Source organism: Meriones unguiculatus, chromosome 12 (assembly GCF_030254825.1).
Source record: "Meriones unguiculatus strain TT.TT164.6M chromosome 12, Bangor_MerUng_6.1, whole genome shotgun sequence".
Classification (NCBI taxonomy): domain Eukaryota; kingdom Metazoa; phylum Chordata; class Mammalia; order Rodentia; family Muridae; genus Meriones; species Meriones unguiculatus.
The window spans coordinates 36,653,487-36,666,627 of NC_083360.1; the positions used below are offsets into that span (position 1 = coordinate 36,653,487).

Below are 13,141 nucleotides of genomic sequence, written 5' to 3' on the forward strand. Positions count from 1 at the left end.
GTACAACTGCAAGCCGGAAGAGGGCACCAGATCTCATTATAGATGGTTGTGAACCACCATGTGGTTGCTGGGAATTGAACTTAGGACCTTTGGAAGAGCAGCCAGAGCTCTTAACCTCTGAGCCATCTCTCCAGCCCGAGTTTGTATTATTTTTCTAAAATAAACAAAATTAAACATTACTATTACTATTACGACTAACAACAGCATGACCTCTTACAACTATCTCAGTCCACACAGAGGTACCTCCCAGAGGTTCTGCATGTAGACTGAGGTGAAGGCCACCTCTGCTGGTCCCTGCTGGCAATCAGCTAGCTGTTCCCCGGGGCCTGCCACCCATTCCTCACTATTGACGTCATACAATTGATCAGATATCGACAATGAATGTCACTGTCTACCCAAACATAATCACAGATGTTGCCACAATCCAGGCTTCTGATGGTTACAAATAAGATGTTTTAACTTGGTTGATTAATTCTTAAATCAGTAAGGGCGTGGAGGAGCTGGGATGCTCAGGGGCTGGGGTGCTCAGTGGTAGAGGACTTGCCTAGCATGAACCAGGCTAGCACGCCTCCAAAACCACATCATGATTCCTACAAAATGAATAATAGAATAGCCTAGTTTCCTCTCTGGGAATCAAGCCTGACCCATGGCCAGGAACATAGGATTGAGCTTCTTTCCCACAGGAACATGCACTTACCTTGAAGGCTTGTCACAGCGGAGAGCAGAAGACGGTGTGGAACTCTCGGAAGCCTACAAATATGAAAACATGAATCCTTTTGAGATTTCCTTCCATACCGGCCTATACAGAACCTAGACCAACCTAGCCATGCTGCCACCACCAGGAGGAAGAATGACAGCAGTCACACAGCTGAAACATCAATGGTAAGCAAACACTGTCACTCCCACCCTCTTTATCTCCAAAGAAGATGTGTTGCCTATTGGAGGATTTAGGGTTGCCAAGCGGCACAATTTCATGCAAGGGCAGCAGGCAGGAGATGGTGAGACTAACCCCTCTCAAGGGCTGGGTGGCCACAAACTCAGCACATACAGAGACTTTGACGTGGTACAGAGGAGACCCAAACCCATCAATGTCAGCCATGGTTGCCAATCGTAAATACGAGCCAGCACCTCTCAGTGGTGCTAAACACAAACATCTACCCACAGGGAGAAAAAAGTCTCGTGTTCTAACTCCAGCTCACAGTGGGTATTAAGGGTTGTGTTACACACTGGGGTCACATACGAATTACTGCAGGGGTGGTTATGAGTGTTCATGAAGTATAGTTCACAGGGCATTGCCCCTAAACAGCCTCTCTGACTTCTCTGTACAGTGTCACCTGGCAACTATTGAGTAAAGTGAATTCAACACTTCAGAAGAGAGGTTGAGACTCAGTGAGGGAACAGGTCACATCAAAGCCAACAGAGGCAGGAGTGCCTTCCATGGCACTCCAAAATACTCTTCCTGCCTGCTCCATGTCCCATGACACTGGGCAGTATTGTACTAAGAGGCAGAGAGCCCTTTTAGGAGGCAGAATCCTGTGAACTTAAACTCCATGACCAAGAAGCATCATGCACCCCTAATTTTAATTTATACCTAGGCTCCCCTCCATTATTGGGACAGAAAAATAAATGGTACAAACAACCCAAGATGGCTGTTTCTCCAAAACCATCCCAACTCAAAGCCTTCCAAGAAACGAGAAGCCCCAACTAGGAAAGCCCTGCTACCCAGGCAGAGACCAGAATCTACACCCTGTATTGGCTATCAAGGCATCCATAGCCTTCAAGTGGCTCTACTCCATATTGCCTTCTCCCTAGGTTAGCGAAGGCTGATCCTCTCCTTTGTTAGATGACACAGCCAGGTCCATCATACCCCTGGGCCTTTGGGGAATCATATGTGATATAGCTTGGAACTCCATCTAATCCCAAATGGTCATAGCCTTTACTGTTTACACCAGGCTGGAGGAGCCCTTGTGCCTCCAGAACCTCCTCTCTTGGCCTCCCAACCCACTCTTCAACCCTTGAATCTGTGAAAGACCCCAGGGGGAACCTGGTGTCCCTCAGAATGCAAAAATTAACTCAGGGTTCAGACTAGATGATCTCAAAACAGAATCTGTATTTATCAGAAGATAGATAGATAGATCAGAAACGTAGGTTTTGTACAAGTACTACAGTTATATAAACTGAGTCCTGATTTCAGAGGGCACTGTGAGCGGATATGGCAAGCAATGCACACCTCCCATCAGTCCTCAGGAGGGATCCTAAAACAATGATCAAGAGTGTGTATCATAGGCCATGCAGACAGTGTTTATATAACTGTAAAGGGCAAATAGCAAAGAAAGAGGCTGCGACTGGGAAGCTGTACAGCTCTGCAGCTAAAGAGGAGATTCTGCAATAGAAACGCATCCTGTGTATCTGATGGCCAGTGGGGCCTGCCCAAGCTCAGGGGATCACCAGCACACAAGCTGAGGGGCTCCTCCACCTACAGAGGGAGGGTCCCTGAGAAACCCACCCAAAGTGGAAAATACCACCAAACAACAACAAAAATGAACTTAGGAGTTAGAAAGATGAACCAGCAGCTTAGAGAACTTCTTGTTATTCCCAGACTCAAGTTCATTAATCCTAAATCAGGATCACTGGTCCGTGAATCTCACACACAACAGACAACCACATTCACGTGGATGCAGACAGAAGGCTGAATGCAGGCTAGTTCAGGAGCACTTTCTTTCTGGAACACAGTTCTGCACTGCTTCTCTCACATATTTCTGTAGGTGTGTGTTTGTTTTATTCTTTTTGTCTGTCTGTTTTGTTTCCTTTTCTACTAAGAACACACATGACCTCTGAATAGGGAGGGAAAAAGCCACCGTAGCTGCAGCTAGCCTGAAGACACCGTCAGTCTCAGGTGTGACCTCTAGGCCTCTCCCTACCACGCAAAGGGATGCTCTGCCCTTTTGTTCTCAACTAGATGGTGCCAGGCAAAAGACAGACAACAGAAAAAGCCACCAAAGGTGGATCTGAGGCGAGGACTGCACCAAGCTGCAGTTGCTCACGTGCAAAGCTGGCCTCAGTACAACTGGCTCCTTCCTTGCCACATCACCTAGACCTGCTGCCCTGGACCATCCCAACACCCTTACTCCCCGAAGGCCTAGCTCCACCCAACAGCAGTTTCCAGAAGTGACTAATCATCTCCCTTTGGGCTCCATGTCAATCACAGTGGGTAATCAAAATCACTGACATTGGGACAGGGCCTTGTCATGTTTCCAGGTAACTTGGTGACAGTAACCACCACCCTGCTGGAAGGCATCTGGAGGACATGGCCCCAGACTTGGGGTCATCACTTCATCTCTTCAGAATAAATGCATGAATAAAGACTGGACACTAGGACTCTGCCTCTGGAGCAGCTGTAGGCCTGGGGTCAGCCACTGCCCTAAACAGCAATTTCACAAAAGCAGGTTTGAGGGTCCTTCTCCATTCATCCACAAAGAGCCATCAGCCTCAACTGCTAACAAAAAGACCAGGAATCTTAGTTAAGCACAAGCTTAACTAAGATTTGTCGCTGCTTCTTCTGTGATGTGGCAGTCACAGGTCTAAAGAGAATACAAAAGTGACCTCTGTGGGAAAGCAGATTTAACAAAAAGAAAGAAAGAAACCCTATGTGAGTAACACTAAAATTACAGCACCCCAGATATGCTTCTGCTTATTTTAACCAGAAGGGCTCATTGCAACAAAATGCTGAATTCATAGCAAAACAGAAACAGTGTTCCATATATCAAACTTTCAACAGGCCTTTGAGTGGAAAATGTCAGTTGACCTATGGGGCTCAGTGATGACAGATGAAACTGCCCAGGTGTCTACACCTGACCATACTAACATCCCCAGTCCATTTGCTCACTTAGGAGCACCACACTGTAAGCCAGGTTTTGGTCTGAATATGACCTGTCATGCTGAGCTTTAATCCTCGCTTAGGTTTGGTCAGGATCTTTACTCTGTCTCCATTTGTAACTAGGACATTCACAGATAAGGGGTCATCTCCAGTAGGTACCCATAAGAACTGCTTTACTGCTATCTCTTGACATGCTCCTCTTGCCATGAGAGGAACACTGCCATGGTGAGGTTCTACAGAGGCTCTACCCTACCAGCAAGAAGGCCCAGCGTAGCGGGCAGTACTTTACACTGTGAACTCAAGAGTGCTCCCTTACTAGACAGCTCTTTGGCCTGGACCTCTCTAACCCTAGGACCATGAACTAAATACTCTTTCCAAGGACGGAGAGATGGCTCAGTGGTTAGAGTGCTTGCTGCTCTTGCAGAGGACCTGGGCTCTATTCTCAGCATCCACATGGCAGCCACAGCCACCTGTAACTCCAGTTCCGGGAGATCTGATGGCCTCTGCTAGCATCTACATGGTGTACATACATACATGCAGGCAAAACATGTGTACACATATAAAAATAAGTATTTTTAGAACAAAATTAAAAAAGTTTGTTCTCTATAAATAACCCTGGCTGTGTGCTATTTCGTCATACATGGCAACAAAAACAGACTAAAACATCTCCGCACCCAATTTCTTCAAGCAACCTATAGTTTTCAGAATTTAAATCATACTCATCATTTTACATGAGTTACATCACACAGCCTTGTAGTTTATTGAAAAACAATGAGAGTCACTGGCCAAACCACTTAGTTCTTCCACTGAACCTCCTGTTAACTTCACACCCACACGGAGAACGTGACTCGGTGACGCCGGCACCAGAGCCAGGCGTGGTAGGCAGTCCTAGAATCCTAGCCCTCTAGGCAAGGCTGAGGCAGGATCTGTGGGGGTCGGTCCGGGATATGGAGTGAGTTAAGGGCCCAACAAGAACTGCACTGTGCAAACTGTGGCGCCCTGAAGTACTGTCCTTAACTTGTAACATCTGAGGTGAATACCCACTCACCATGCAACCTGCCGCACCCCACACACGTGGCCAACAAGTGGCCGTGTTTCCCAACATGGCACAGTGGTTAAGACCATGGTGACAAAGATGCCTTTCTCTGCGAGCGCAAACCAGGGCTCCTTTCCCAGGAGGAGGCCAGATGGACACTCCCACATTTGATAGATCTAGGGAGAAGTGAGCAGATCCCTTGCAGGGAGAGGAAGGTGATATGCACACAGGGTCCTGAATACTGGTAGTGGCAGTACTAGGCCTGAGAAGGCCATGGGAAAGGCCTCAGGGGACTGTGACCACAACGTTTCCAGGGTCATCTTCACCAGAACTGCCAGCTGAACACCATGTCAGCTAGACACAAGAACATTCATGAGGAGCACACAGTCACCCAACGTCCTGTAGGCCCAACTGAACCAAAAATGAGACAGACAGAGGCCCGTTGTCTGAGGGGAAACCTGAAACTATCCAGGGCATCCCATCCACCAGAAAAAGACATATCCCTAGAGAAAGTCTTATTGGAGAGAGAAGTCATGGATTTATTTATTTTGTGGCTGGCACCATTGGAAGGTACAGCAAGCTGCACTGCTTTAACAATTGGAAGGAAGGACTTCACTTGAGAAGATTGTTGCCATTATTTAATAAAAGGAACCTGAGGCATAAAGATGGTGAGGCATTTGTCCTGGGTCACAGCCTCTGACCCCACAGCAATTCTGTGGGAGATGTTCTTCACACTCATTCTGTTGCTCCCTATCCTGACTCCAATAAGGCTTTCCCTGGGGATGTATCAGTGCTCCAGAGGAAAAACAAAAACAAAAAAACAGAGAGAAAGAGAGAGACTCTAGAAAAAGGCTCAGTGGGCAGGCACCCTTCTGAAGGGTACAGCAGGGGCTTCGAAGGAATCTTGGTAGGGTGTAATCAACTGATGGAGGATCCACTGGGAAGCAGCTCGCCTACCTCATACAGTTAAAAATGGTGTGTTCTGGTTAGTGTTCTAGGTCAAGCATCTTTCACAGGTGGCTGTCCTGTTGCCACAAGGTATAGAAGAGCAGGTGCAGCATGGCCACCGAGGTACCAGTAAGCAGAGCCACTGAATTAAGCCAGTGACTATGAGCCAACGACTAAGTAGATCCTTAGTCATTCTGTGCACATAACTTAATACTCTTCTTCTCCCACCCCAGGGCCTTTGCACATGCTGCACAGCTTCAAATGCTCTAAACCTACAGATCCAAGTTTCACTGCTAACTCCAATGACTCCTTTAATTCTCATCACAGCCACACAACATCTTCACAACAAAAGGGTGCCTGGTCTCCCACTCCTAACAAGTCAGGGTTTTGTTTATATCTTCTCATTTACCTTAGTCATTTACTACACTGATTGTAGCTACATGGAAATAACTAATGCCCTCCCTCCCTCCCTCCCTCTTTGTGTGTGTGTGTGTATAGATTCCAGAACCTCACATATATTAAGCACTTCCCACCACCGAGACATACATGCCCTCAGCCTAACTGTGTGAATTTCTTTCTGTACACTGCTTGTGCATGCCGACATAGCAGAGACATTGACTGTGGTCCCCAGAGGTCTCTCATCCTTCAGCCAGTACCCCTCCTAGGCCCAACATACACCCAGGACCCGTGAAAAAGAAGAGGAAACAGACATGGAGCCCAGTTTGTCCAGCCACCCAGCCATTCTAAGCGGTATGGAGACTGCTACACATTTCAGCACTGGACCTCAGGCAGCTAAGCAGAGTGGCGTGCCTCAGGTCAGTATGCTGTGTCTGCTGGGAGCTGGCTGCAGGGTCTCCACCATCACTCAGGCTGCCTCAAAACTATTCACTGACCTCCCAGGTGACTGCCTCCCTGTGCAGTGCAGGCCCCCGGAACACAAGTCAAGGCCCCTCTCTGTTGCATCAGCCAAAGAGGCACCAACGAGGGCAGAGATGGCAGTTTCTCTCCCAGTGTGAACGACATCTTCCCCACATAATTAGCAGACAGACAAAAAAAAAGTGTTCTGCTTGATTCCACGGAAGGAAATCTGGGCTGGGCTTGAGTGGGCAGCAAAAAGCACGTCCTGTGTCACCAGGCCTCTGCACTGTTCCCAACAGTCCAGCCAGCACAGACAACCGGCAGTGTGCATGGCTCTGTAGAAAGAAACAATAGCAGCAATAGCCAAAAGTACCAGGAAGCTGGCTGGCTACACAGCTGATGACGGGGCACAGACCACAGTGCTGGGCATGAGGGGGTGGGGTAGGGTTACGCAGTGTCTGGCCTGAGACATCTCACCACACTACAGCTGCTCTGACTTCCCAGCAAGGGCAGGAACCATGGTCAGCCTTTTCAAAAGGCCCCAGCTGCTCTCAGAATTAAGGCACCTACTTCTGCTCCCCATATTCACAGTGTATGTGGCAAGCTTTGGAAGCCAAAGGCCGGTTTGGAAGCCGGCTCTCCTACATAACTAGCTGCCCAACCTGGCGAAGGTACTCCCTCTGAATGACTTGGTTTCTTTAGCTAAAGAAAGGCAAAGCCACCTTGGCCAGACTAAATAAGGAAAATTACAAGAGGCTGAAAACAGCACTTGTGGGGTGCTAGGTGCACAGTACTGCTTATTAGCATAAATAATGAATGAACGTGAGCTACGGACTCAAGTCATTTCACTTGTGAGCCCATCAGGTTTTAGGCTCCTGAAACCCCACATCCAGTCTGGTGGTCTAGAGGAGGGAGAAGTAAAGCTCAGCGGGGCAAGGGATGATTGTATGTTCCACAGGCAGTAAGACTCTCATTTCCACAAGAAATCAGTTCTCGGAATTGCCCAACTTAATTTTCTCCCCTTCTCTCCTGAAACACGAGCAGCAATGGTAGAAATGGCTGGCTGAGATTAAACGTACAATCACCTGTAGCTTCTTATTCCCAGTGATCTGGCCACTGTCAGGAAGCCGGGCTGGTCTATGGCCATATGGAAACACCAGTGCAGAGGAAGGCAGACAGCATGGGAAAGGCCAGTACTGATTAGAGAGGCAGATGGAGGCACAGGTCCGAATTTTGTCTGCGCTGAACAACCTGGGGCTGAGGTACGGTTGGCAGGGGAAAGACAGCAAGGAACACGAACTTACTGTGCTCAGTTGTGAGGCCATGGGGCTGCTTCTCCTTCCTGAGACAGCTGCTCTGACTGGCATCACTTCTGGCTCCTCCTGCCGCTCTGTCAGTGCCCCTCTTCCCACTCAAGCCTCTGCCCTGAGCCTACTGGAGGACACCAGAGTGGCCGGCAGGCAGGAGGGCCCTGTAAGTGTGGGAGGCTCCAGAACCTCAGCCAGGGGGTGTGGGCAAGTGTGTGAAGGGAGCACGCATGCTTGCACACTGGCAGGGACGCTGTGAGCCTGAGGCTGTGGGCCAGCCTGCCAAGGGCCTACAGAACAAGAGCAGTGCTGACTGGGGAGAGCCGCAGACCAGGAAGGGCTGCCTGCTGCTCTGAGAGCGGCTTTGTGCCAACCTCAGGAGGTGGGGCTACCGTATCCTCCTATAGAGCCCCTCAGAACAGCAGAGGACCGCCCCTCCTCAGGTGCATAAGCACTGCTCCTCTGGAGAAAACCTTGCTGGAAGTGTCTAGGAGGACCTAGCAGAGCCCGGCACCTACCTCCTCCCAATGGCTTCCCTCTTTCTCTTCCCCATCCTGCTTCCATACATATTCCAAACAGAACTAGAGGGAGGCCATCAATAAACATCAGGGCAATCAACCAAAACTTTTAAAATTAAAAACAAACCAAGAAACAAGTATAGGAAACCAGGGTCAGAGACCAGGTAGTCAGAGGAGAAGGGCAAGACCTTCCGAAGCTCAGCTTAGGGCAGGTACACGCTCTCCTGGTTCCCAGTTGCCTATAGGCCAGAACACAAAAGGAGACTTGGGCTAAGCACACAGAGCTGGGTGACAGCGGAGACTTGAAAGGCCAAGCAACCAACCGTTGGGGGCTAGGCTTGATCTATCACCTGGCTAAGAGTGAGACAGTATCAGCCAGCTTGTCCTTGTCCACTGCCGTCAGAAGTGCCGCGGCAGCTGTTCAAACGACTTTTATGACAGGGTCAGTCACATCCCATAAGCTGACACTGAGGTGGGTGTGTATTTATTTCATAACCTCCGTTAATGATGGAAAATGAAACACTTCACACAGAAAGACAACCACAGGAAGAGACAGCCTCGCTAGGCTCTGGGGAATACTGCTCCCCAGAAAGGCAGCTGGATCTGCTTCCAGGGCAGAGGGGAGACAGGGTTGCTGAGCTCAGGTGAGCTACAGAACCCCACCACCCACTGTAGGCAGGAAGCAGAAAGAACGACCAGGCTTGAGGCTAAATAAGGCCATCTATCTGTCCCTCTACACACCCACAGTGTCACACTGGCACCAACAAGGCACTGACTTCTCACAGTATTTGTGTTGACCTCTGTGAAATGGGTTCAGGCCTATGAGCCTCACTGGAAGCAAAGGCTGGGACATGGGAATGACGGCCCAGGGAGCCTGACAGCCTAAAGCACTGGTTGTCAACTGCCCTGTGGGAACAGAGCCCCAGCACTGTCAACCACTCAGCCACAGGGAAATCATTCCCATCTTTGGTTCTTGCTTTGGTTTCTCCATTGAAGAAACACTGACAGCATGTGAGATTCGTATCAGCAAAACGAAATCTCAGGACAAAATAGTGTCAACACGTCAGTTATGGACCATAAGCACAGGCAATTCTACTCAATTCTTTACTGGGATTTTGCCTTTTGATGAGTCGACATCAGCAGAGTCACCTGCTCCCTAGCCCCTCACCACCACCACTGCCCCACGCATGCAGGAGGAAGGGTAACTTTAAACATGATGATGTGATGTGTGTGTCCTCTATACTCAGGAGCTGAGATCTGGAACTTCCTCAAGAGTCTGAGACCCACAGGAAGTGTTACAGTGATGACCCTGAAGTGCATCAACATCCCCCACCCGTCTTTTCTACTTTTACAGGGGACCACTGCCCAGTACACTTTTGTTTAAAGATAATGATAAAATGATGAACTGAGATGACATTGGCGGCAGCCTCTGAGACGGGGATTGCAAAAGCCAACCACAGACACAGTCTCCTGCAGGGAGAACACGTGGTCACACTCCTCCCAAGCCCCACCCGGAGTCAGGAGCTCTCCCTACCAAACCTACCTCCACTCCCCAGAGTGCTGTCCAGGCTCCCAACAGCCAGGACAAGGCCCCTGTCTGGACTCACGACAAAAACTTCTCTCCTGTTGAAGGTCATGTGATATCCAGAAGCAGGTACACTATCTGGGGGGAAAAAAGCTTCTAGGTGGGATAGGCCAACTCTGGAGGTGCATCTAATCCCTTTTCCCAGTGCGGAGCTACCAACACAGAATTAAGAGGACCCAGGGTCCCTGGTTAGCTTTCAGATGAACACCCCAAAGACAGGGGTAGGGAGACACTAACTCCCACTAACTCTGTGCGCACAACATCTGCACTCACTCCTGGTGTAGTGATAAGCTCCAAAATGGGCTGTGCCAATAGAAAGTATAGAAGTTAAGTCCCAGGAGGGAGGGAATGAGGGAGCAGGATACAGCTGGGTACAGACTTAATAAAATGTAACTAATAATATAAATAAATAAATAAATAAATAAATAAATAAGTCCTGTCAGATGCCACACTAGAAGTCCATATCCCCAACACAGTACCAGGCAGTACAGGTGAAAAACAAAAAACAAAACAAAACAAACAAACAAACAAAAAAAACAGCATTTTTAAACTTAATGAATTCACACCGGGCAGTGGTGTTACAGGCCTTTAATCCCAGAACTCTGGGGGACAGGGGCACTAGGCAAGGCCAGACTGGTCTACAGAGTTAGTTCCACATCAGCCAGGGCTACACAAAGAAGCCCTGTCTCCAAAATAAATAAATAAATGAAAGTAAAAACAACAGGTTCATGAGGGAGGGCACAGGAGAAAGTACTTGTTTATCCCACAAGTTCCCTCTATAATTAAGATAGTAATTCTAAGACAGTGACACCCCAACCTTGAAGATTGTGGCAAGGTCTGATCCTAATGGCTAGGGTTGAAACAGTTCCTGAAACACTCAAATCTGGAAGTCCTAATCCAGGAACTAGGAATCTGACTTCCACAGGAGGAATTTAAACAGGGTCGCCAGGGTGGCACCTTAATTCAAGCTCACTGATGTCCATTCAAAACGAGGTTCTGACAGACACACAGGGATGATTAGGTGAGGATCTTCACACACACACTGTGTGCAAGCCAAGAGATGAAGCTGCACCTGTTCATATGTTGAGCTTCATATATGATATTCACATACCAGACAGTGGGGGGAGAAAAAAAAGAAAAAAAAAAAAAAACATTGCTCATTATTTAGGTCACAAACCATAGTACTTCATGATAGCAGCCCGATTAGAGAGAGCCACCTAAAGTATATAAAGACACCATCTTTAAGGTATAAAGTGATCTGGAAAGTGATCGAACAACCAAGTACTTTCCAGCTCCCCTGTACGATAGGAGGAGGCCTGGAAAACAGTCATAGTCCTTGATCCTTTCCCCCAATCTGCCCTCTTCTGCAGAGATGTCCTGTGCAGCTGGACCAGACCACTAGCTTAGTGTATGTTGAAGAAATGTTACTTTATCCCCACAAACAGTCCCCTTTTCCTTCCTGAATGCTGCTTGGGGATAACAGCCTCATAGATCATCTGACTGGTGTAATTCTGAAGGCCTCACAGGAAATGTTACAAATAGGATAGATGTGGGGGAATAGGACTACTGTGAGCTCTTCCCCAAACCCATCACCTCCAAGCCGGTGACTTGGAGTCTCTCTTTACTATAATAGCGCCCACAGAAGGCTCTGGGTAATGACTGAGATAGCAAATCGACAAAAATTGTCTTCCGAGAAAGCTGATCCATAGAAAAACTCACATCACCGGCTATTCTCCAGCACTTTCACGCAGCTAACTGTAACAGAGAAAAAGAGGCACAGCACCAGGCATTTCCCACATCTGGGATGCCCCCCCCCCCCCCCGCCCACCAGGTGCAGAGGGAGCTACTATACAGAAGACCTCAAGTAGAATACTCCAGAAGGGCAGACAGATGTCAAACGAGGAATCACATGACTGCCTTAGCTGAGGGGCTCACAGACCCACACTGACGTTCTTCGCAGCCCATTCTGCTGGTAGTGAGAATGAAACTCTACCCTAGGCTCCGAGAACCAAATGAATGAATGAGGTCACACCTAAATGGCTTCTCTAGGACTTCAGCTGATCAGGAACCTGTGGGTCACCCATTAATTCTCCTAGACAAGTACGCCTGTCTCCACTCTACAGCCAGACCCTACACTCCTCTAAATCAAATCCTGTTGGCTTAAAAACTCACCAGAGCCTGGGGTAGATAGCATGGAACATTTGTAAACTCCTGGGTTCCCACCGAGACCCTTAGTCCTGGACCGCACTACAAACCACATTACCTGTACTGCTCTACGGGGCCTGTCCTCCTTAGGATAGCCACTGAGCCACACCCCGCAGTGTCCCTATCTCTACAGATGGCCACTGTGGGGCCATGGCCAGGTCCTACATGGATAACACCAAGAGTTGGAAATGCACTACCTCATGTAGTCTTAAATTGCCTTCATTCCCCCTCACTGGACCTGGCCAACTCATGTCCACGGTGATACCTCTCTGAGGAACAGACAGAACTTCCCCATGAAAATAACTTCACAAAAGCCCCTGGCTGGCCGGAAGCAACCTTTTTTTCAGGTGATTTGGTAAATGCTTTCTGTAGCAAGTGCTGCCATTCTAGCGAACTTTGTGTGAGGAACCACGCCAGTGTGTGCACAGGAGCATCTGGAGGGGCCTGTTCAGACACATTACATTACAATACATGCAGTGTGCCAGGAAGGCCAGAGGCCAACCTCATGCTCAGCACCATAGAAGCCATCTACCCTGTTACCTGAGAAAGGGACTCTCACAGGCCTGGAGCTTACTGCGAAGCTTGACTGGCTGGCCGGGGAACCCTATCCATCTGCTGGTCTCTACCTCCTCAGTAGTAGATTAAAAACATGTGCCACCATGCCTAGCTTTTTAAGGTGGGTTCTGGGGATCAAACCCAAGTCCTCATGCTTACCCGAAAGCATTTTACCAGCTGAGCCATCTCTCAAGCCCTCCTTCCAGACTCCAAAGGTCAAAAACCCATGTGCTGAACCCTAAATAATGAAAG

General features: G+C 48.6%; 1 protein-coding gene across 6 annotated transcripts in view; it reads right to left on the reverse strand.

The window, feature by feature from the left end:
* Nucleotides 1-13,141, reverse strand: part of Tns3 (tensin 3) — a 230,275-nt gene that overhangs the window by 119,903 nt on the left and 97,231 nt on the right. For 5 of the 6 annotated variants that reach the window (XM_060365655.1, XM_060365654.1, XM_060365658.1 and 2 more), the window contains one exon: nt 698-750. In XM_060365655.1, the coding sequence (XP_060221638.1) occupies nt 698-750 (53 nt within the window). Of the gene's footprint in view, nt 1-697; nt 751-8,023; nt 8,121-13,141 lie in introns of those variants that run through there. The other variant, XM_060365659.1, reaches the window with a different exon arrangement.